At 44.8% G+C, this 20,918-nt stretch overlaps 1 protein-coding gene across 1 annotated transcript in view; it reads left to right on the top strand.

Moving 5' to 3' along the window:
• ATP9A (ATPase, class II, type 9A) overlaps window positions 1-20,918 on the top strand; it is a 175,200-nt gene that overhangs the window by 106,129 nt on the left and 48,153 nt on the right. The window contains exons 12-14 of the mRNA XM_006839177.1: window positions 1,015-1,157; window positions 3,205-3,317; window positions 14,839-15,051. Of these exons, the coding sequence (XP_006839240.1) occupies window positions 1,015-1,157; window positions 3,205-3,317; window positions 14,839-15,051 (469 nt within the window). The remainder of the gene's footprint in view (window positions 1-1,014; window positions 1,158-3,204; window positions 3,318-14,838; window positions 15,052-20,918) is intronic.

Consider the following 20,918-nt stretch of genomic DNA (forward strand, 5'->3'; position numbering starts at 1 on the left):
CTTTTAATCCTGAAAACAACAGGCCCATGTCAGTGGTCTGCCTATTTGATTGGGAAGCTGACTAGGTTGACTTACACAATATATTGTCCTAAGTTTTGCTTTTCTCTCTCGCATATTTATATCATCCCAAATGGAATTTCTCATTGTCTGTGGACAGGAAACATGTTAGCCACAGTGTAACTGGTACAGAAAGATTGAACTCAGCATACTAGAGGTGTTCGCTTCAAAGACTAGGTCTACTTCATTGCTATGGAGAAAAAATGTGTTTGTGATGATGTAAGGGCACATGAAAATGTAGATTGTAAAGTTGTATCTACAGCATTATTGAAAATTCATGAACTGAATATTCATATGGATTCGGGCTAGGCAGTGAAGTGACGAACAGTTGATTGGTTTAGGGAATTAGGAAAGATTTGGAAGATCTCTATATTTTGCAGTAAAATGGTATTTTAAAATTAATATTGTTGTTGTTAAGTGCCGTGGAGTCGGTTCCGACTCATAGCGACCCTGCACAGGGTTTCCGAGGCTGTAAATATTTACGGGAGCAGAACGCCTCATCTTGCTCCTGCAGAACCGCTGGTAGTTTCGAACTGCTGACCTTGTGGCTCACCAAACAATTGCCTTTTTGATCTCTTTTGTGACTTCAGTCCATAACAGGGTTGTTGTTGTTGTTATTGTTAAGTGCCATTGAGTCAGTTCCAACTCATAGCAACCCTGTATAGGCTTTCCAAGGAACAGCTGGTGGGTTTGAACTGCCGACCTTGTGGTTTGCAGTCCAATGCTGATCCTACAGTGCCAACAGGGTAGCTTTATGAAAATCATGATTTGTGTGTTGTGTTACTCAGTAGAGGCAGTAATTCCTGTTGAATCTGTGGATTCACATCCACAGTGAACTATCGGGAGGAATCCAGATGTTAAAGCACAAATGATGGTTATTTAATATCCATTGTTTACCAAAAAAGAGAGAGGGGGCCCTGCATGCACCCTACTAACCTGTTCTGTATTTCTCAATAGTTTGCGTGTAAACTTGGATATGGGCAAGATTGTGTACAGCTGGGTGATTCGAAGGGATTCCAAAATCCCTGGGACCGTGGTTCGTTCCAGTACGATTCCTGAGCAACTGGGACGGATTTCTTACTTACTCACAGACAAGACAGGTGAGTCTAGTTTTGAAGCCTAGTCAGGGTTCAAGGCTGTTGTGGTGACTCAGATGGTGTTGTGGTGACTCAGATGGCTGAGTGCTTAACAAAAGGGTTCCAGCCCTTCCAGAGCATCTAGGAAGACCAGTGTGGCAGTCTGCTTTCGAAGGGCGATCTAGTGCCAGAAAACTCTGTGGGGTCTAGTTGTGCTTTGCTATGCGGGACCACCGTGAGTGGGGATCCACTCGACAGCAGCGAACAACAGAAGCAGACTGGGCTCCAGCTGAGAGATGGCACCTGCGTGCTGTGCGCTAAGCTCTTGGTTTCTCTTTCTGGAGACAGCAGAGATGCATGCTGTTGCTGCTTTATTTTCTTCGCCTTTGGAGGTGGGAGATTGATGACTGGATGGTGGTGATGAGGGGGATGAGAGCAGGGAACCAATATTGTAATTATATGCGAAGTACTAAGGTGTTTCTGTTTACATACTCAACCCCTAGCCCACCTTTGCAAGGCAGTTGTTATTATGTGCCGTGGAGTCGATTCCGACTCATAGTGACCCTATACAGGGTTTCCGAGGCTATAAATCTTTACAGGAGCAGAAAGCCTCATCTTTCTCCCGCGGAACAGCTGGTAGTTTCGAACTGCTGACCTTGTGGTTTGCAGCCCGATTCGTAACCACTACGCTACCAGAGCTCCTTAAGGTAGGCGATAGTATTATCCTATTTTGCAGATAAAGAGTTGGAACAAGAAACAGGTAATGATTTGTAGAACCAAACTTTGGAACTGTGCTGTTGCCTCAAATCCCCATCTCAGCAACACGCCCAACAATAATGTTGTTGTTATTGTTATTAAGTGCCATCCAGTCAGTTTGGACTCTTTTCGACCTTGTATAGGGTTTGGGAGGAGCAGCTGGTGAGTTTGAACTGCCTGCCGCCTACCTTGAGGTTCAAACCAACTTGCGGTTCAGTGCTTATTCTACGACGTCACACTGGGACTTCCACCCAATAATATTTGTTACACAATTAAAAATACAAAACAACTTTTTATTGTGAGCTAGATGAAGGGGTGCAGAGCCGATGGGTTTCCATTCAGCAGTTCCTACTCTTATTTCCACAATTTAACCCTTGCCAAGGAAGAAGGGGAGTCCTGGTGGCATCAGGCTGTTAACAGCAAGGTTAGCGGTTCAAACTTACCAGCCACTCCGCAGGAAAAAGATGAAGCTGGTTTTTTTTTGTAAAGATTTACAGTCTCAGAAATCCTTAGAAGTTCTCCCCTGTCCAAAAGGGTCACTATGAATTGGAATCAGCTCCACAGCAGTGAGTAAATTAGGAGGTTGTCACAGTTATTAAGAGCAAGGATTGGGAAGTGGACAGACCTGGTTTTATGCTTCACCTCTATCAGGTAGGGGCTATGGGCAGGAGTAGAGGCTGTCCACTCTGAAGGTCCTGGGTGGCTCTCTCAATCTGAGATAATCTCGGTGTCAGGTAGGAGAGGAACCAGGAAACACCTGAGTATGTCGATAGCCAACTCCTCAGGATGATCTTTGTAGCGCCTCCATCACTGGAATTACTTGACTCCAGCCATCTCCTGCACACATCTTTCTGCTCAAGGTTCAGATTCCTGCCAGACAGAATCTGACTGGTAGAGAGGCATGTCAGATGCCCCACCTCTTGGCCAATGGAACGAGTGACAGTCCTTCTCAACCACCGGGAGAACATTGTTGTTGTTAAGTGCCTTAGAGTTAGCCATCAGTTCTGACTCACAGCGACCCTGTATGGAGTTTCCCAGGAGCGGCTAGTGGGATTGAACTGCTGACCTTGAGGTTAGTAGTGCAGTGTTGGTTTAGAGCTCCACATCAGGACTCCATGGTAATTTCTCCGTGGAACTTCAGGTGCCCTTTTCAAAGAAGGGGAATGGGAGTCTGGGTGGACAAATGACTACAGATGTCTCTTCCAGCAGGACAGTACTTAACACCAGTTTGTGACATAGAGATCTCTCACAAAATAATAGCTACCGAAAGCCCCCTGGATGTTAAGTTCAGCCGCTCATTTCTCTTTTGTTTCAGGAACTCTTACCCAGAATGAGATGGTTTTCAAACGTCTCCACCTAGGAACGGTGGCCTATGGACTCGACTCAATGGATGAAGTACAGAGCCACATATTTAGTATTTACACCCAGGTAAGCCTCAGTGCCCCAACCAGGTCTTTATATTCATAAGTTTATGCTGAGATGACTCATTACCTAAGTCACACCTTCAGAGTGTACAGTTCAGTGGTTGCTGGAATGTATTAGCTGCAGTGTGACCACTTTCAGTTTTAGAGAATTTTTATCAACCCCTCAAGAAGTCCTGTTCTTATTAGCAATCATTCCTCTCTTCTTCCCACCCCACCAGCTTTGGAAATTGCTTCTATTAATCCTTTACCTTTTTTTTTTTTTTTTAATCCTTTACCTTTTGAAAAGACTTGAAGTTGAGGGTTTTTTCTATCTTTTTTGTTCCCTGGGTTAATCAGCTCTAAGTGCTAGCTGTGGCGCTGTGGGTTAAGACGCACTGGACTGCAAAGTCATCTGCACTGCAAGGTTGGCCGTTAAACTCACCAGCCCCTCCTCAGAAACCCTGTACCAGGCTTGCTCTGGGTTGGAACCAACTCGACGGCACTTAACAAGAAAGAAGTGCTAGTGGATATTGAGGGCAAACCTAAGAGAAACCAGTTTACCCAGTAATGAGTATTAGAAGAGGATTGAAGGCCTACTGGCTATTTATGCTGCAAATTTATGAACATGTTTATTTATCTAATTAGACATATAATTTTGGCGAGAACATGCACAAAAGAACACACGCCCCTTCATCAACTTCTACACATACAGTTCAGTAACAGTGGTAGCGTTCTGGGGAACCTTTTCATGCAGAAATAAGTGTTCTCAGCTGCTAACCAGCTGCAGGTGGGCTGTCGAGTCGGTTCCAACTCAACAACCTGTGTAGGATTTCTGAGATTGTCAATCTTTACAGGAGCAGAAAACCTCCTTTTTCTCCCATGGAGCTGTTGGTAGATTTGAACTGCTGACCTTGTGGTTAGCAGCCCAATGCGTAATGCACTGTGCCGCCAAAGTGCCCTTCCATAACGAGTTCAGCCTTGGAAACCCTAGGGGCAGCTCTACTCTGCTTTCTAGGGACTCTCTGAGTCCGAATGGATGCCATAGCAGTGGGTTACTAACTGAACGCTGGCCGTTTGAACCCGCCCGGCAGAGCTGTGGTAATCTGCTGCCATAAAGGTTACAACCAAGAAGACTGCGTGGGACAGTTGTAATCTGTAACAGGGGGACTTGTCATGAGTCAGACTCGGCTCAGTGGGCCGTGGTTCTTGTTGTTTATTTTGCTTAAATGTATTAAATAGTGATTCTGTAGTTAACCTGGCTGGTTAACAATGTGAAGTGATTATTATCTCCGTTTAAGGATTAAAGGCACAATGTCTGAATGCTTTGTGATAACAACCTAGTTGACATTTGTCTCTTCTGAAATGTTCTCTAGCAGGTACACCTGGCTTCCCAGAATACCTCCTGACAATGTCAGAACAGGGGACAGATTTGAAATGGAGGGTGGTTAATCTGATAAATCCAGCGTCACCATCTATAACCAGCAATGCAGCACTTGTACTTCTGGACTCCGCATGTAGGCATTCTGGCCTGTCTCCAAATGGGTGCAGGGAGCTTTTCCACAGACATGTTTTTGTTGCTGTTAGGTGCCATCGAATTGGATTTGTAGCATCCCATAGAGGGTTTCTGAGACGTGACTGGTGGGTTTGAACAACTGACCTTGCAGTTAGCAGTCCAGTGCTTGCTTATCCTACACCGGGACCTCAGACATATTTTAGAACCATTGAAAACGTGAGGAGAAGCCACAAGCTCCTGTCTGTCTCCTGTCTCTCTCTCACTCTGACCCTGTTCTCAGCATGTTCCCAGGACTCCTCACCATGTGCCATTCTTTAATGGTCCCCTCTTCTACCTAGCTTCCGGAGCCCTCTGTTTAAATGATGCCTATGTCTGTCTCTAGCCTGACCTGGTGTGGAGCTTCAGACTGCAGCACACCTGCCCGCTAACACACCTGTCTGCCTGAGTCACTGCAGGTAGACCATAAAGACAGTACAGTCAGCATCTTAGGACTTTCCCCTCACCCCTGAAACCCCACTTTTCTTTCAGAAGTCCTTATCTGAGAAAATGCCAGACCCACCACCCATGGCTCCATCTAGGGATTTGGAGCATCTCTCCAGTTTCTTCCCCTCCCACACTCAGTAGTGACCGATGTACGGGCCGGTGCGGGCCGGCTGCTGTGAGATCACTTGTCCTCATCCCTTCTTGCTGGCTTGTCTGCTGGCGCCTCAGCCTCTTGTCTTGATCTCCTCCTCTCCAGCCTTCACACAGGAGCTCACGGTGCCATTCGGCCCAGCCTCTGAGTCCCCTTCCCTCACTCCTGTCCATGTTCTCCTGCTCACACCGATTTTCAGGGCAGGATGAGCTGCCGCGTTTCTGTGTCTTGGGGATGGACCCTTTCTTCTGAATCATCCATGTCCAGTGTTCTCCAGGGCCTCCAGGTTTCGATTGTTACGCCTTTCAACACCTGACTAAATATCTGGATCACTCAAACTCTTACCCAGGAACCCGGCGTGATGATGATGTATACTACAGTTTCCTGGGTGGTACTGTGTACTTCAGCGGGAGACCCACCCTACCCATTTTGGTGGTATTTTTAAGAACTTGTGGTATTTACAGAAGCCGTTCCTTTTCAGGATGTTTGTGTTCAGCCTTTATGGTAGCAATAACACTTTATAAAGCATTAAAAGTTAGGAGATGAAACAGAACAACGCGCACAGAAACAAAACATTCACACCTTGTGAAGAAAGTAACCAAGGTCACCGAACGGTTTACAGAAGTGATTGAATGGGAACCTGAACTGGTGTGTAAAACCCTCACAATAAACGATAAATTTAGAGAACTGCTTTTTTAAAATTATGAACTCAACCTAATAACCCTTCTTTTATGGAAGCTCATGAATTGGTTTGCCTGTTCTGGTTTTGGATCTAAAGCAGCTAAGTGTTAGGTTGTAACAGTGCTGGGCTGAGGTCCAAGTTACAGAAGAATCCAGCTCCCATGAAGCTGTGTCTGCTCACCTCATGTCAGAAACTATCCTGGCAGTCCACACGTGGATGCCCTCGGGACAAGGCACTTGAAGGCACTCCAGTGTTGGTTCTGTTGCTGTATTTTAGTACTTTTATTTTGAGGCATTCTTTGCTGTTGTTGGCTCTGATTCTTGATGGCATTATGATAACAATAAGATGTTGTCCCAGCTTGTACCATCCCTCTGACCTGACCAGTGCTGTGTGGAGCCCATTGTGGTGACCACTATGCCTGTCCACCTCATTAACTGTCTTACTTGATTTTGCTGGCTCTCCACTTTAGCAAAGAACCATGGTGTCTTTTTTCTTGCTATTGGTCTTAAACACTGTAAAAGTCACCCCTCTGAACTGCACAACTGAATGATGTTTAGTGAGTTTACAGAGTTGTATACCTCTCCAACCCACCACTGTGGAATCTCTTGCCTCTCGTAGAGACTGTAGGAGAGAGAACAACTTTTCCTTAGAGCTTCCAACATATGGTTAAGCTTTGTTGAAGCCTTATCTTTCTTCTGGAGAATGTTTGGTGGGTTTGAACCTCTGACTTTACCATTAGCAGCCAAGTGCTTAAATACGGTGCCACCAGGGCATCTTTGTGCATCTAGTAACCCAATCCAATTCTTGAATTATGTCCATCAACTTACAAATAGAGTTATAAAAACAGTATTTCTTTAAAAATAGTCTCTGGAGCCCCTGGGTGAGATTACTTGGGACAGATTTGAAATCTCTAAGCAGTGGCCGGATCTTCAGTTACTGTTGTTGTTAGATGCCATTGGGTCAGGAGTGACTCATAGCAACCTTATAATTATTATATTATATATTTTAAATTTTTTATTGTGAATTGAGTGAAGGTTTACAGACCAGATCCTCAGTTTTACAGCCAGCAAACCACATACTTGGTTTTATCTCATTGATTACAATCTCCTCCATGTAACAATAGTTATCCCACTTACTCCCTGTGGTCCCTGGTTCCATTCCATCATCCCCCCATCCCTCCTCAACTTTGTCCTCAGGTTGATGTTGCACTTTTGATTTTGAATGGATGACCAATCCTTGGTGAGCATACCTTACTAGTGGTGGTGTTCCCTCTATATACTTGTCTACCACTTGGCTGAAAATTGGGCCGTGACAGTGAGTTCTGTCCCAGGCCTGGAAGGGTGGTTGAGGGCTACAGTCTCAGGTTCCTCTAGTGTCTTTCTGACCAGTAAACCCAGTCTTTTTATTTTATTAATTTTGAGTTTTGTTCCACATTTCCTCTGACTCTTTCTGGGACCTTCTCATGGGTTCCCTCTCAGAACCTTTGGTGTGGTGATAGTCAAGCGCCATCTAGTTCTTCTGGTCTCAGAGTTGTGGTCACCTGCTCCGTTGGTTCATTGAAGTTATTATTAATTTTTTTTTAAATATTGTTATTTTGTTGTATTTTTGATAAAGATTTACATAGCAGTCTAAATTTCCATTCAGCAATGTCTACACAAATTGCTCAGTGACATTACTTACATTTTTTACGATGCATGAACACTCTGGTGATTTCCGGTCTGTGTGTTCCATTTCCGATAATCACATTTTCCAGGTCTCTTTCAACCTCACCTTTGTTTTAAAGTAATTGTTGACTGTTACTGTCATATCTTGTTGTTGTTAAGTGTCGAGTCAGTTCCGACTCATATAGTAACCCAGTATAGGGTTTCTGAGCAGTGACTGGTGAGTTTGAACCACCAGCTTTGTGGTTCAAACCGACGTTGTAGTCCTGTGCGTATCCTTCAGTGCCACACCAGGACTCTTGGTGTCATATGCTGCTGCTGCTGTGTGCCGTGGAGTCGGTTCCGTCCCATAGCGACCCCGTACAGGGTTTCCGAGGCTGTAAATCTACAGGAGCAGAAAGCCTCATCTTTCTCCTGCGGAACAGCTGGTAGTTTTGAACTGCTGACCTTGCGGTTCACAGCCCGATTCGTAACCACTACACTACCAGAGCTCCTTTTTGGTGTCACATAGGTGATTTTAAAAACCCAAACAAAAGCCTCTTGATTATGAATTGACCGAAGGTTTCCAGAGCAGATCATCAGTTTTACATTCAACAAATCTTACACTTGGTTTCACCTTGACTACAATCCCCACAATGTCACATCACTTAGGCCACTTCCTTCCTGAGTTTCTTATTCCCATGCTTCCTTCTTTCCCACTCTTCTGAACTTTGCCCTTAGCTAAATACTGCCCTTTAGATTTCCAGTGCTTGACCATTATATGGTGGGCGTACCTTACTAGTGCTGTGGACCTCCCATACACCTATCTACAGCTTGGCTGAAAATTAAACCAATGGGGTCTATATGTTGTTGTTGTTGAGTGCCATAGAATTGATTCCGACCCATAGCGACCTTGTATAGAGTTTCCAAGGGGCAGCTGGTGAGCTTGAACCACCAACCTTGCAGTTCAAACGACTTTGCATTCTGGTGCATTAACCCACACCACCACATCAGGACTCCGTGGGGTCTATGTAGGTGGTTATTTTAAATGGAGCACGGTAATTGTGGGTGATACTCATCCTTTTTTGAGCCAATTTATTGTTCAGCTATTAGTGACCTCAGGGGTTAGTTTGGGCTCGAGGTTTGAAGAGTAGCCCAGGGAAGTTGTCTTGGGGAGTTCTCATTCTCAGTCAGTCCGGTAGATTTGTTTTCTTTGTGTTTTAGAAATACAAGGTTCTGGTCCACATTTTCTCCCAGAGTCCTCACTACACACAGCAGGCTTTGAGGACAGCTGCAGAGTCTGTGGTACCATTATTTTTTGGAGCGTCATGCCAAAGTCTGAACTGCAAAGCAGAGTCAGGAGGTCGGCCCACTGGCGTGCAGGAATTGATGAGAACTGCTATTTGCATTTCATTTTTGTCTCCATAATGAAGGTTACATTGAAGTCTCATAAAGAATTAATATTCTGACCCACTGGGGAGCCTCATGTTAATAATGGTCTTGGAGATAACTTGCGGTTGGATTTAGGATCCTACGATTGTTAATTTTCCAAGTGTTGAACCGAATAGTGCAATTTATTAATGCCCAGGTGACTGGCTTCAGGGATGATATTTAAGTAAACTAAGCCCTGATGTGGTGCTGTAAGATAAGCACTGGTCTGCTTCCTGCAAGGTCAATAGTTCAAACCCTCTGGCTGCCCTGGTCTCGGAAACCCTCCCTTAGGGTCACTATTGAGTCAGAACCGACTAAACGACACACAACAACAACAACAAGCCTCCTAAATGGAACAGGTAGCTTTAAAAAGATTCCTACAGGAAGACGTGGCAGGTTATTAATACAAGGCCAAGTAAACTCCCAACTCAATGGCACCTAACAACAACAACAAACAACAAGAAAGTGACCTACACGTTAAGAGGTTAAACCAGGATGGTTATGGAACCATTTCCCCTGCTGGCTTGTTTAATCAATCTACTTAGCTTCTTTTGGGTCCCTTTTTAAAAACTTGGAATATAATCCACACACATAACATTCACCCTTGCACCTCAGACCTGTCCTTGCTATGTGTGTCCCCTAGGCTGTGCCACATTTTCGTCAAAAAGACAGTGTGGGTCCCCTGCACTGCAAGCCCCACCTCCCTTCCTCTCTTACCCAGTTGCTGGGGAGTGGGTTCTGCCTCCTGGAGACCCCATGTGTGTTAGAGCAGAACTGTTCACGGGAGGGTTTTCAGCGGCTGCTTTCTGTAATAATCTTGCCGAGAACACAGCCTGTAGTTCTTACCGGGAAACGTCCCAGCCACAGGTCATTCGTGGGAAACAGGCCTCGTGCTCATTGAGTCTCAAGTTTCTCATTTGTAGGGCTGCTGTGTTGTAGGATAAGAATTGAACTGCTATCTACCAGGTTGGCGGTTCGAGCCCACCAGCTGCTCCTTGGAAACCCTGTACAGGGTCGCTATGAGTCAGAACCGACTCGATGTCCCTTCACAACCATAACAATGTTGTTGGTTAGGGAGCCCTGGGGGCATGGTGGGTTAAGCATTGGGCTGCTAACCACAAGGTTGGTGGTTCAAATCCACCAGCTGCTCCCCAGGAGAAAGATGAGGCTGTCTACTCCATTTAAAGGTTCATGTGTTGTGTTCTTATATTAACACTTGTTCTGTTTTTCTGCTGCAGTGTGTTGGGAAGGCCAGTCATAATCATGAGGCCCTGGGGTGGCGCTGTGGGGTTAATGCGCTGGGCTGCAAGCTCACCAACTGCTCCTCAGAATCCACACACAGGATTGCTATGAGCAGAACCAACTCCACGGCACTTAACAACAACAACAACAACAGCCAGTTGATGCTGAAATTCTCTCTTGATTTTCGTCCTCATGCTAGTGCTCCTCTGTGCTGTAGAGTCAGAAGTGACCCGATGGCAGTGGGCTTGGGGATTTGGCTGTGCTCTTGCATGAATCAGTCATTGTATATGAAATGGGATTCAGGTGCTTTGTGTATGGAGATCTTCATTCGTCCCCCAACATGGACTTGCATTTGGTCATGAAATCTCTTCTGGTTTCATGGGGAACTATTTTGTTCTCCGTCCACAAGAGAACCAGTGGTTTTTCCCCAGGGCAGAAGGGGCTGTAACCTGCTTCTGTGGATACCACATCTGTTTTTGTTTTCCCCTGGTATTTTTTAAGTAAGAAGAAATGTGTGTAGGTTAAAGGGCCGATGGGGAGGAGGCTAGAGATAAACACTGTACAATGGGAAACTCTTCCATATGGGGAATGCGAGGGTATTTGAAGAATGGGCCTAATACTGGGCCCCATCCTTGCCCCGGCCCCTTTAATTATCAATGCCTTATTGATCTATGTGGATTCGTATTTGGCATGAGTCTGAGTCTTTTATTTGAAAATTCAAAGAGAAAATTTCAGCATCAGTGGTTGTGCCTGGGCTTCCCAAAACATTACAGCGGAAAAGTGGAACCAATACTGTTAGAGAGAGATGAATTAATGTGCAGATACTCTCCCTCCTTAGTATCTTCTGACTCCTTTTCTCTGCTACTGTCCTGAGTTCCCATGGAGCCCACTCTGGCTCCTGGTGACCCCATGTACGTATGAAGAGACACTCCTGGTCCCATGCTGTCTTCCTGGTTGTTGGCATGTTGGAGACCATTGTCCAGATCATAGTGTGTTTGACCTCATCTTAGACAATATAATGTTTAGACCCACAGGGTTTTCATTACCATTTTTTGGAAATAGATCTCCAGGTCTTTCTTCTTAGTCTGTCTTAGCTGGAAGTTCTGCAGATATCTGCCCGCTGTGGGTAACCCTGCTGGTATTTGAAATGCTGATGACATAGCTTCCAGCGTCATAGAAATACACAAATCTCCACAGTAGGACAGACTGACAAGACATGTGGTGGAGGGTTTCCAGTGTTACCTTTTTGCCTTGCTCTGGATTCTTTTCACCTGGAATATAAAAACCCCAAAGGGTTGTCCTGCACTGGAAATATTAGGGGAAGTATTTGACTTCTGTCGACATGAAATGAACCTGCTCACAGAGTCTAAAAGTTTGTCAAGTAGCCCCCCAATTCAGCCTCTGGCATTTCATTCGAACTCTGTGCTGCTAAAGCTTGCCAACCAAAGTAATTACTTTGTCAGAGGTCTTATGATTGGCCATAATGTTAAGGAGTAATTTGGTCCAGGTGTTGAGGTACAGGGGTGAAAATAGAGACACCACATCCTTAGCTAGAAGATAAATCACAGAACTTAGCAGCAGCAAAAGGTTTTTTTCTTGATTAGGCTATACACTAGAGACACCCATCCTGTGGATCCCCAGCCCTCTTCATAATGTTTAGAATTAAATTCTTGATAATTAAAAGCACTTGGCAAGTAACGATTCATTTAAACTGTAGTTCTGATTCATTACTCTAATTATTGTTACCATGCCGTGCCCTTTGACCTGGAAGTGAAACTCATGTCCTCTTGACACCAAAGGTTAACAGAGCAGGAAGTTAGCGCGATGTGCGTCCCCGTGATGACCAGCGTAATTTAGTAATTGTCCAACTACCTGAGGCGTCCTTGAGGCTACTAAAAATAGTATTAAAAAATTCAACGAAAGTCATTTTCTTGCATCTCCTAGCCCATCTGGTCTGTATTTTGGGCAACCATGTGTTTATGGGTACAAAATGCAATTCATCCCGAAGGATCCGGTAGCTTCTCTTCTCTTGGATGAAATGTGTTTTTAATGGAACGGAGAATGCTGTCACTCTGTAAATATTTCGAGTTTCAGGGTTTGGTTAGTGATAGAAGCATCAGGACAGTAGCGAGTAGCATCGGGGTCCTTTGGTCAGAACTGTACTTTAAAATCTCAAACTGATCCTGGGCAATTTGACATCTCTTTCTTCTTGGAACTGGGGAAATAGTCATGTCACGTGAGGACTCCCCACCATCAACTCAGAGAATATTGTGATTCATTTGTTTTAGATTCTGCAAGTGTCTGTTGTATGCCTGGCACTGTCCAGGCATTAGGTGAGCAACCCAGGTTTAGTCAGTGAAGGTAACCACATGTCACAGCAGGGTTTGTGGTGGGGAGCTAGGGGAGGTTTCTGAACTGGACACAGAGGAAGGCTCTTTCTGAATTTGAATTGAGAAGGAGATCTGGGGGTGGTGCTCCAGGCAGAAGCACAGCAGAGGCCTAGGCCCTGAGTCAGGAAGCGCTTTGTCACCTTCAGTGGGCACAAAGAAGGCCCCTGTGGCTAGTACAGCCAGTGAGGAATGAGGCGGCCTGAGGGGAGGCTGGAGAGGTGGGTGGGCTCCTCAGGTTGGCATCTGGATTCTGTTGAACACAGAGCCATAGAACCATAACAAGTGGGCTTTTCCTATAATTTTAATTAAAAAATTTCAAGGCCGGAGAGCCCTTTGTTCACATGAAGACTTAGGTAACACCTGTAGGAATGGGGTAACATGTCCCACTGAGTGAGTTGGGGCCACTGAGGGAGTTTCTGGGATTCCCAGGACTTGGTGTGTAGCATGGATTAGAAGCCTATTCCCTGGCCTGTAGATGACACTCAGCCAGTGCTAACTGGTAGAAATAGATGGATGGATAGAGAAGTTGCGTCTGAAGTTAGCATGGGAGGCAAACATGGAGCAGTTAAAACTGATGAGCATTCTCTACCTTAAGCAGAGTTCTCAGTACCATTTTGCAGTTGGTTCTGCCCAGCTAGCTTTCCTTCTGGTGTTGACTGATGATCGTTACTTTGGAGTGTACCAGGTGAAGTTGTTGCCTTCAGTTCAGCCAGTTGCCATGGAGTTGCATCCACCTCACGGCAATACCATGTGGTTCATAATGAAAGTCTACACCATAGGTTTTTCGGTGGCTGATCTTTCTGGAGTACATTGCCAGTCTTTTCTTTTGAACCTCTAAACCTTCTGATTAGCAGGCAAGTCTGTTAAAGTTTTACAACACCCAGAAACTCTCAGGGTCACTATTGTAAACGAACAAGAACGTATATTTAAAACAGTCTTCTTCAACCATGGATGATTTTGTTCCCCAGGGGGACATTAGGCTTTCCCTGTGTATCTCTTTGGCAAGAGATATGTTTGTTTGTCCCAATGTGTGTGTGTGTGTGTGTGTGTGTGTGTGTGTGTGTGTCGGCGGTGGGGGTGGGGCTATCACTGGTATCTATTGGGCTGAGACCAGGGATGCTAGTAAGCAGTCTTGAATGAACAGGACAGCTCCCCCTCCTCCCCGTCCCCCCCCCTCCCCAAGAATGATTATGACTCTTGACAGAGTAGACCTGCCCCACTGGGTTTTCAAAGCTGTGATCTTCATGGAAGCAGCTCATCATATCTTTCTCCCCTGGAGTGGCTGGTAGCTTCAAACTACTGACCTTTCAATTAGTAGTTGCCAGGTGACTTAACTACTCTGCCACCAGGGATCCTTAACAAAGAATTGGCAGACTGAAGTGTCAATAGTTCTAAGGTAAGAGACCCTGGCCTGTAGCTTGCAGTGCAGAGTGGCCGTCACTCTGCTGGAAGCCCCTGGGGTTATAGTCACAACTCCCCCACATTCACTCTTCTGTCATTTTGGTCTCTCTTTATTTTGAATTTTGGGGGCCAAGCATAAAGGATTGCAAACTCAAAATTAGAAGTCATCTGCTACAACAAAGGGTGAAACGTGATACTTGTAAGGATGGCACCGGAGCGGGCAGCGTTTGGTTCGTTCGGTTGGACGTAGGGACTCTATGAGTTGGAGCCGACTTGCACGCCCCTAACAACACTGTCAAGGAGCTCTGGTAGCGTAGTGGTTACAAATCAGGCTGCAAACCTCAAGGTTCGAAACTACCAGCTGCTCCGCAGGAGAAAGATGAGGCTTTCTGCTCCCGTAAAGATTTCCAGCCTCAGAAACCCTTTACAGGGACTCGCTATGAGTCGGAACCAACTCCACATCACATAACCACAACAACAGCATCATTGTCACTGTGGACATGCCTAAGAGCCTTGCTTTGAAGAGCAGCAGAAAGACGTGCTGTTAATCTGTGGTGTGGTTCTTCCTGGCCTCTGTTCACCTCTCTTCCTTGTCCATTGTTTCTTCCTCTAGCAATCCCAGGATCCACCTGCTCAGAAGGGCCCCACGCTCACCACCAAAGTCCGGCGCACCATGAGCAGCCGTGTGCACGAAGCTGTGAAGGCCATCGCCCTCTGCCACAATGTGACCCCCGTGTATGAGTCCAATGGCGTGACCGACCAGGCTGAGGCTGAGAAGCAGTATGAAGACTCGTGCCGTGTGTACCAGGCGTCCAGCCCAGATGAGGTAAATGCCCAGGGCCCGTCCATGTATGAGGCATGCAGAGACCCCTGCCCATTTCCAAGTGCTTTACTTAGGAGCATGCCTGATGAACTGATAGGCAGGGGCAGATGGGGATTCTCAAACAGAAGTCAGAATGAAGCAGTATCACCAGGGAAACACAGGTTCAAATACATGAGGGAATGAACGAGTCTCCTGGTAGGGAAACATGGTCATGGACTTGGTGATGTGCCCAAAGCACTTGCTTTGTGACTGAGATGACCAGCTTTCCAAAGACACAGGTGCCATTTAAGCCATGTGTTGTTTTTTTAAATAACTTTATTATGACATAATTTGCATACCATACAGTTCAACCATATAAAGTATGCAACTCAGTGGTTTTTAGGATATTCATAGATTTATGCAACCTTGACCATAAATCTGTGTTCTAGAACATTCTTATCATTCCACACAAGCAGTCCCATACTCATTGCCCAAACTCACACCATTGGCAACCACAAGTCTCCTTTCTGTCTCCATAGATTTGTCTCATGTAAATGGAATCGTATGATGTATGACTGGTTTCTTTCCCTTAGCATAATGTTTTCTGGATTCATCCATGTTATGTAGCATGTGTTGGGACTTTATCCCTTTTTTATGGCCAAGAAATATTCCTTTGTGTAGGACTTTGCCACATTTCGTTTATTCAGTCATCAGTTGATGGGTATTCAGGTTGCTGCTTTCCTTTTGGAATCCTAGTGTGGCACTGTGGGTAATGCACTGGACTGCAAAGTTGGCATGAACCACAGAGTTGGAGGATCATGCTCACCAGCCTCTCCTTGGAAACAGGGTTGCTATGGGTCGGAACCTACTAAACGGCACTAAAAAACCAACAGCGGCAGCAACTTTTCTTTTGGCTGTTATGAATAATGTGAATCTAAGGATTTGTGTACAAGGTGTTGTGTGGATGTGGGCTTTGATTTCTCTCCAGAGTGTATCCAGGAGTGGACTTGCTTTGTTATGTGGAAACTCAAGTGACCAGACTGTTCTTCAAAGCAGCAACCATTTTACATTCCAACTAGCAATGTGTGAGGGTTTCGATTTCTCTGCATCCTCAACACTTGTTATTGTGTGTCTGACTCCACCCATCCTCGGAGGTGATGTGGTAGCCCTGTGATTTTGGTCGCATTTCCTTAGTGACCAGCGTCCTTCCAGTGAGTACTGGGTATTTGTATGTCTTTTGAGGAGAAATGTCTATGCAGATGATTTGCCCATTTTAAATTGGGTTGTCTTTTTATTGTTAAGTTTTAAGGAGCTCTTGTAGCATAGTGGTTATGAATTGGGCTGCGAGCCTCAAGATCAGCAGTTCGGAATTACCAGCTGTTCCACGGGAGAAAGATGAGGCCTTGTGTTCCCGGTAAGATTTACAGCCTCGGAAACCCTGTACGGGGTCACTGTGAGTTAGAACCATCACCAAGAATTCTTTATATAGACCAAATAGAAGTCCCTTTTCAGATACAGGGTTTGCAAATATTTTCTCTTCTTCTAAGGGTTATCTTAGCATGTTCCTGATGGGGTCCTTTGAAGTACAAAAGTTTTAAATTTTGGTGAGGTCTAATAAGCACATATGCAGTCCTGGTGTGATGCTGTGGCCTATTGCGTCAGACGGCAGAACTGCAAGGTTGGTGCTTCAAGCTCACCAGCTTCTCCTTGGAAACCCTATACAGGGTCGCTATGGGTCGGAATCAACTTGATGATACTTAACAAGAACAACAGTAACACATGAGAGTCTTGGTGTGGCGCTCGCTGTGAGTTAATGTGCTGGACTGCAAAGTTGGTACTTGAACCGCAAGGTTCAAGTTCACCTGATGCTCCTTGGAAACTCTATACAGGGTCACCATGGGTCGGAACTGACTCGACGGCACTTCCCAACAATAAGCCCATACTTTTAAGCTGCCCTTTTTACTACACCCAAAAGGACCCATTTGGCTTCATGTTCAGGTGCCTAGGGTCTAATGTTGTTGTTATGTGCCGTGGAGTCGGTTCTGACTCATAGCGACCCTGTACAGGGTTTCCGAGGCTGTAAATCTTTACGGGAGTAGAACGCCTCATCTTTCTCCCATGGAGCGTCTGGTAGTTTCGAACTGCTGACCTTAAGGTTCACAGCCCGATTCGTACCCACTATGCTACCAGAGCTCCACTCTTATAATGTTTGTTTGTCATGAGCCCCTGACTGGTTTCCCTTTTAGGGAGCCATAAGACAGTCACACACTCGCTCTGTGTGTAGAGAGAGAACTCACCCAGGAAGGAAATCTTAATCTTTGGTAACCTGGATTGTGTGATTCCGACAGTGCAGACAACTGGCTTTGAACCAGTTCATTCCAGCTTGCCCCCTCCTCCCCTCTGCTGAGAATTTGTACTTGGAATTCAGAAGTATTGAATCAGAATCTACACTTGAGCAAGAGCCTCTGGAGATACAGAAGAATCATCTAGGGATCTTGTTAAAATATAGATTCTGGGAAATGCAAATTCCCAGCACAGGTCACACGGGGGCGGGGTAGTCATGGGCCTCTGGTTCCAGCACAGGGTTAAGACTTCGCTGTTGCCTTCCCATGTCTGTTCCTCCCCCTACCTTCTTTTTTTTTACCCAATTTCATAAAGAACACTTTTGTTCAGATTATGAAAGCAATTTTTGTTCAGTTTGGAATATTTGGAAATTTTAGAAATATTTAAAGGGGAAAGGGATTAGTTGGAATCGCATGGTACAAGATGATTGTTGAACAGCTGGGCAACATTGGGCGTGCTTCGAGCCCCGTTTTATATGTATTAGTGCGGTGGCTCCATAGATTAAGTGCTGGACTGTGAACCGCCAAGGTCAGCGGTTTGAACCCTCCATCTGCTCTGTGGGAGAAAGCTGAGGATTTCTGTTCCCATAAAAAAGGTTTAAAGCCTCAGAAAACCTATACAGGATTGCTACGAATCAAAACCAATTCCACGGCACTTAACAACAGCAAATAGCAATCTGTGTATTATTGTTAGGTGCCATTTAGTTGTTTCCAACTCATAGTGACCCTACCTACAACAAAACAAAATGCTGCCTGCTCTGGGACCCTGGCTTCTAAAGAGTATTCTGGTTGTACTTTTTTTTTTAAATTGTGAGCTGAGTGAAGGTTTACAGACAAGATTATCAGTTTTATATTCATCAAATTATATACTTTGTTTCATTTTAGTGACTACAACCATGCAGCAGCAGTTATCTGGCTTCCTCTTCCTTCCTCCTCCAACCGGTTTCTGTTTGCATTCCACCTACCTTCCCGTCCCTTCTCAACTCTGTCCTTAGGAAAATGGTACCCTTTTGATTTTGAATGATTGACTATTCCATGGTGAGCAGACCTAACCAGTGTTGCTGTCTTCCCCTTTCTACCATTTGGCTGAAAATTGAGCCATGACGGTGAGTTCCTTTCCAGACTGGAAGGGTGGATGAGAGGAGGGCCAGAGTCTCTTATTGACCATTAAGCCTTTTTTTTTAAAAGTAATTTTTCATTTTGTTCTACATATTTTGCTTGTCTATATGGGACCTTCTAATGCGATCCTTTTCATAGTAGTTCTTCCTTTTCATCTAGTTTTTTGGTCTCCGAGTCTTGGAGACTGATGTTCACATAGTCCACTCATTGATTCCGAGCATCTTCAGTTCTCATCACTTTTTTTTCTTCCGCACGTGGAGAGTCCAATAGTTACACTTTAGATGTCTGCTCATGAGCTTTTAAGATCCTAGACACTACTCACAAAAGTAGGATGTAGAACATTGTCTTTGTGGACTATGTCATGCCAGTTGACCATGGTGTCCCCAGACACGATGGTCCTGAGCGCCCAGGCCCATTAAAGAAACTGTGGGACTAGCGGTATCACTGCTGACGTCTGGTCAAACTTGGCTTAAAGCAGAGATGTTTGATAATATTTTTAAAGTTTTCATCATTTTGTCTGGCTGTAGTTCTTTGAAGTCAGATTTCTTTGTTCTTTTGGCAGCTCTTTGGTACTTGAAGTTTTTTTCACCAATGCCATAATTCAGATACATCAGTTCTACATCATAGACCAGGCTTGTAGCATGATCTTTTAGTTTTCAAGCTAAAAAAAAATTCAAGCCTCCACTTGCAATATTGAAAGATTCTATGGGATCCTGGTGTGGTGCTGTGGGTTAATGTGCTGGATTGCAAGGTCGGTTTGAACCTCAAGGTTGGCAGGTCAAGTTTACCAGCCACTCCTCAAAAACCCTATATGGGGTCTCTGTGAGTCGAAACTGACTTGATAGCACTTAACAACAATGTGGGAAAAATAGTGAATGATGCAGGAAGTATGAAAAGAAGCTGTAAGGAATACACAGAGTCACTGTAACAAACAGAAGTGGTCTCTGTTGAACCATTTTAAGAGGTAGATAGAATACAATCAAGAACTGATGTTACTGAGGCTCCGCTGAAGGCTCTGGCAGACAGTAGAACTCCAGAAGTGAGAATACAACAAACTGAAATCTTTGAACAAACTGATGAAGTATTGGAGATGCTTCTCATCTGTGTCAAGCCAAAAGATTAGAAGAGAGCCAATGAACGGAATGAGTAAATCATCAAACAATATCAGTAAGACCAGATGCAAGTAAAATTTTGCTGAAGATAAAGCAAAACCCAGCAAACTGCCAGAAATTCAAGCTGGATTCAGAAGCGGAAGTGAAATAAGGATATGATTACTGACATCAGATGGTTCTTGGTTGAAAGCAGAGAATACCTGAAAGATGTTTACTTGTGCTTTACTGACTATGCAAAGGCTTCCGACTTTGTGGATCCTGACAAACTTCACAGTATTGTGAAGAGTGGGTATTTTGGAATGCTTTATGGTGCTAACGAGGAATCTGTACATAAACTGAGAGGCACTCATTCAAACAGAACAAGAGGACACTATGTGGTTTAAATTCAGGAAAGAGGTGTGCCAGGGTTGTATTCTTTCACCACACTTAGTCAATCTGTATGTTGAGCTTCTGAGAAACTAGATTGTATAACAAAGAATGGGCATGAGAATTACAGGAAGACGCATTAGCGACCTGCAATAAGCAAATAATACCAACCTTGTTAGCTGAAAGTGAAGATGACTTAAAATACTCATGAAGGTCAAAGACCACAGCACCTCAATGTAAAGAAAACAGAAATCCTCACAACTGAGTTTACTGACTGTTAACGTTGAAGCACACAGTCTTTCTGACAACCTGAAGGGACAGCCAGAAGACTGCCGTGAGGACTTGAATGTCAGCAAAGACTGGTTTCATTGCTTCAAATAAGACTTGGTGTACATACATAGAGTATATGTAAGTAAAGAAACAGGAAGCCCCCATGTGAAAGTTGCCAAAAAAGTCAGGATGAACTGAAACAGGTGGAAAGAGAAGGAAGAGAACTTGTTAAAAACGTTCACAGGATTAGCTGGGGTTTTTATGTAAACTCAGCTTGAAAGCATGGACCCAGCTAATGATGGCTTTGTTAAAGTTGCCCGGCAGATCCAGGAAGCAGTGAGGTGCTGCTGGAAATAGGACCATATGGCCAGCTCATCCCTACTCCCAGGGTGCTCCAGGTGCTCCAGAACCTTCCCCCAGTGGAGTCTTTGCTGATGAAATGCCAGTGTCATCCAATTCTTCTTCCTCATCATCAGAGTGAACTTTTATGTATTTTTATGTCTATATTAAAATATATCTTGAGTTTATCTGCAATGTTTCCAACCACCAAAGATGAGGATTGGGTTTATAACGGTACTGATAATAAAAGGCTCTGGTAGCGTAGTGGTTACGAATCGGGCTGCGAACCTTAAGGTCAGCGGTTCGAAACTACCAGCCGCTCCGCGGGAGAAAGATGAGGCTT

This window comes from Chrysochloris asiatica, unplaced genomic scaffold, assembly GCF_000296735.1.
Source record: "Chrysochloris asiatica unplaced genomic scaffold, ChrAsi1.0 scaffold00023, whole genome shotgun sequence".
Lineage (NCBI taxonomy): Eukaryota > Metazoa > Chordata > Mammalia > Afrosoricida > Chrysochloridae > Chrysochloris > Chrysochloris asiatica.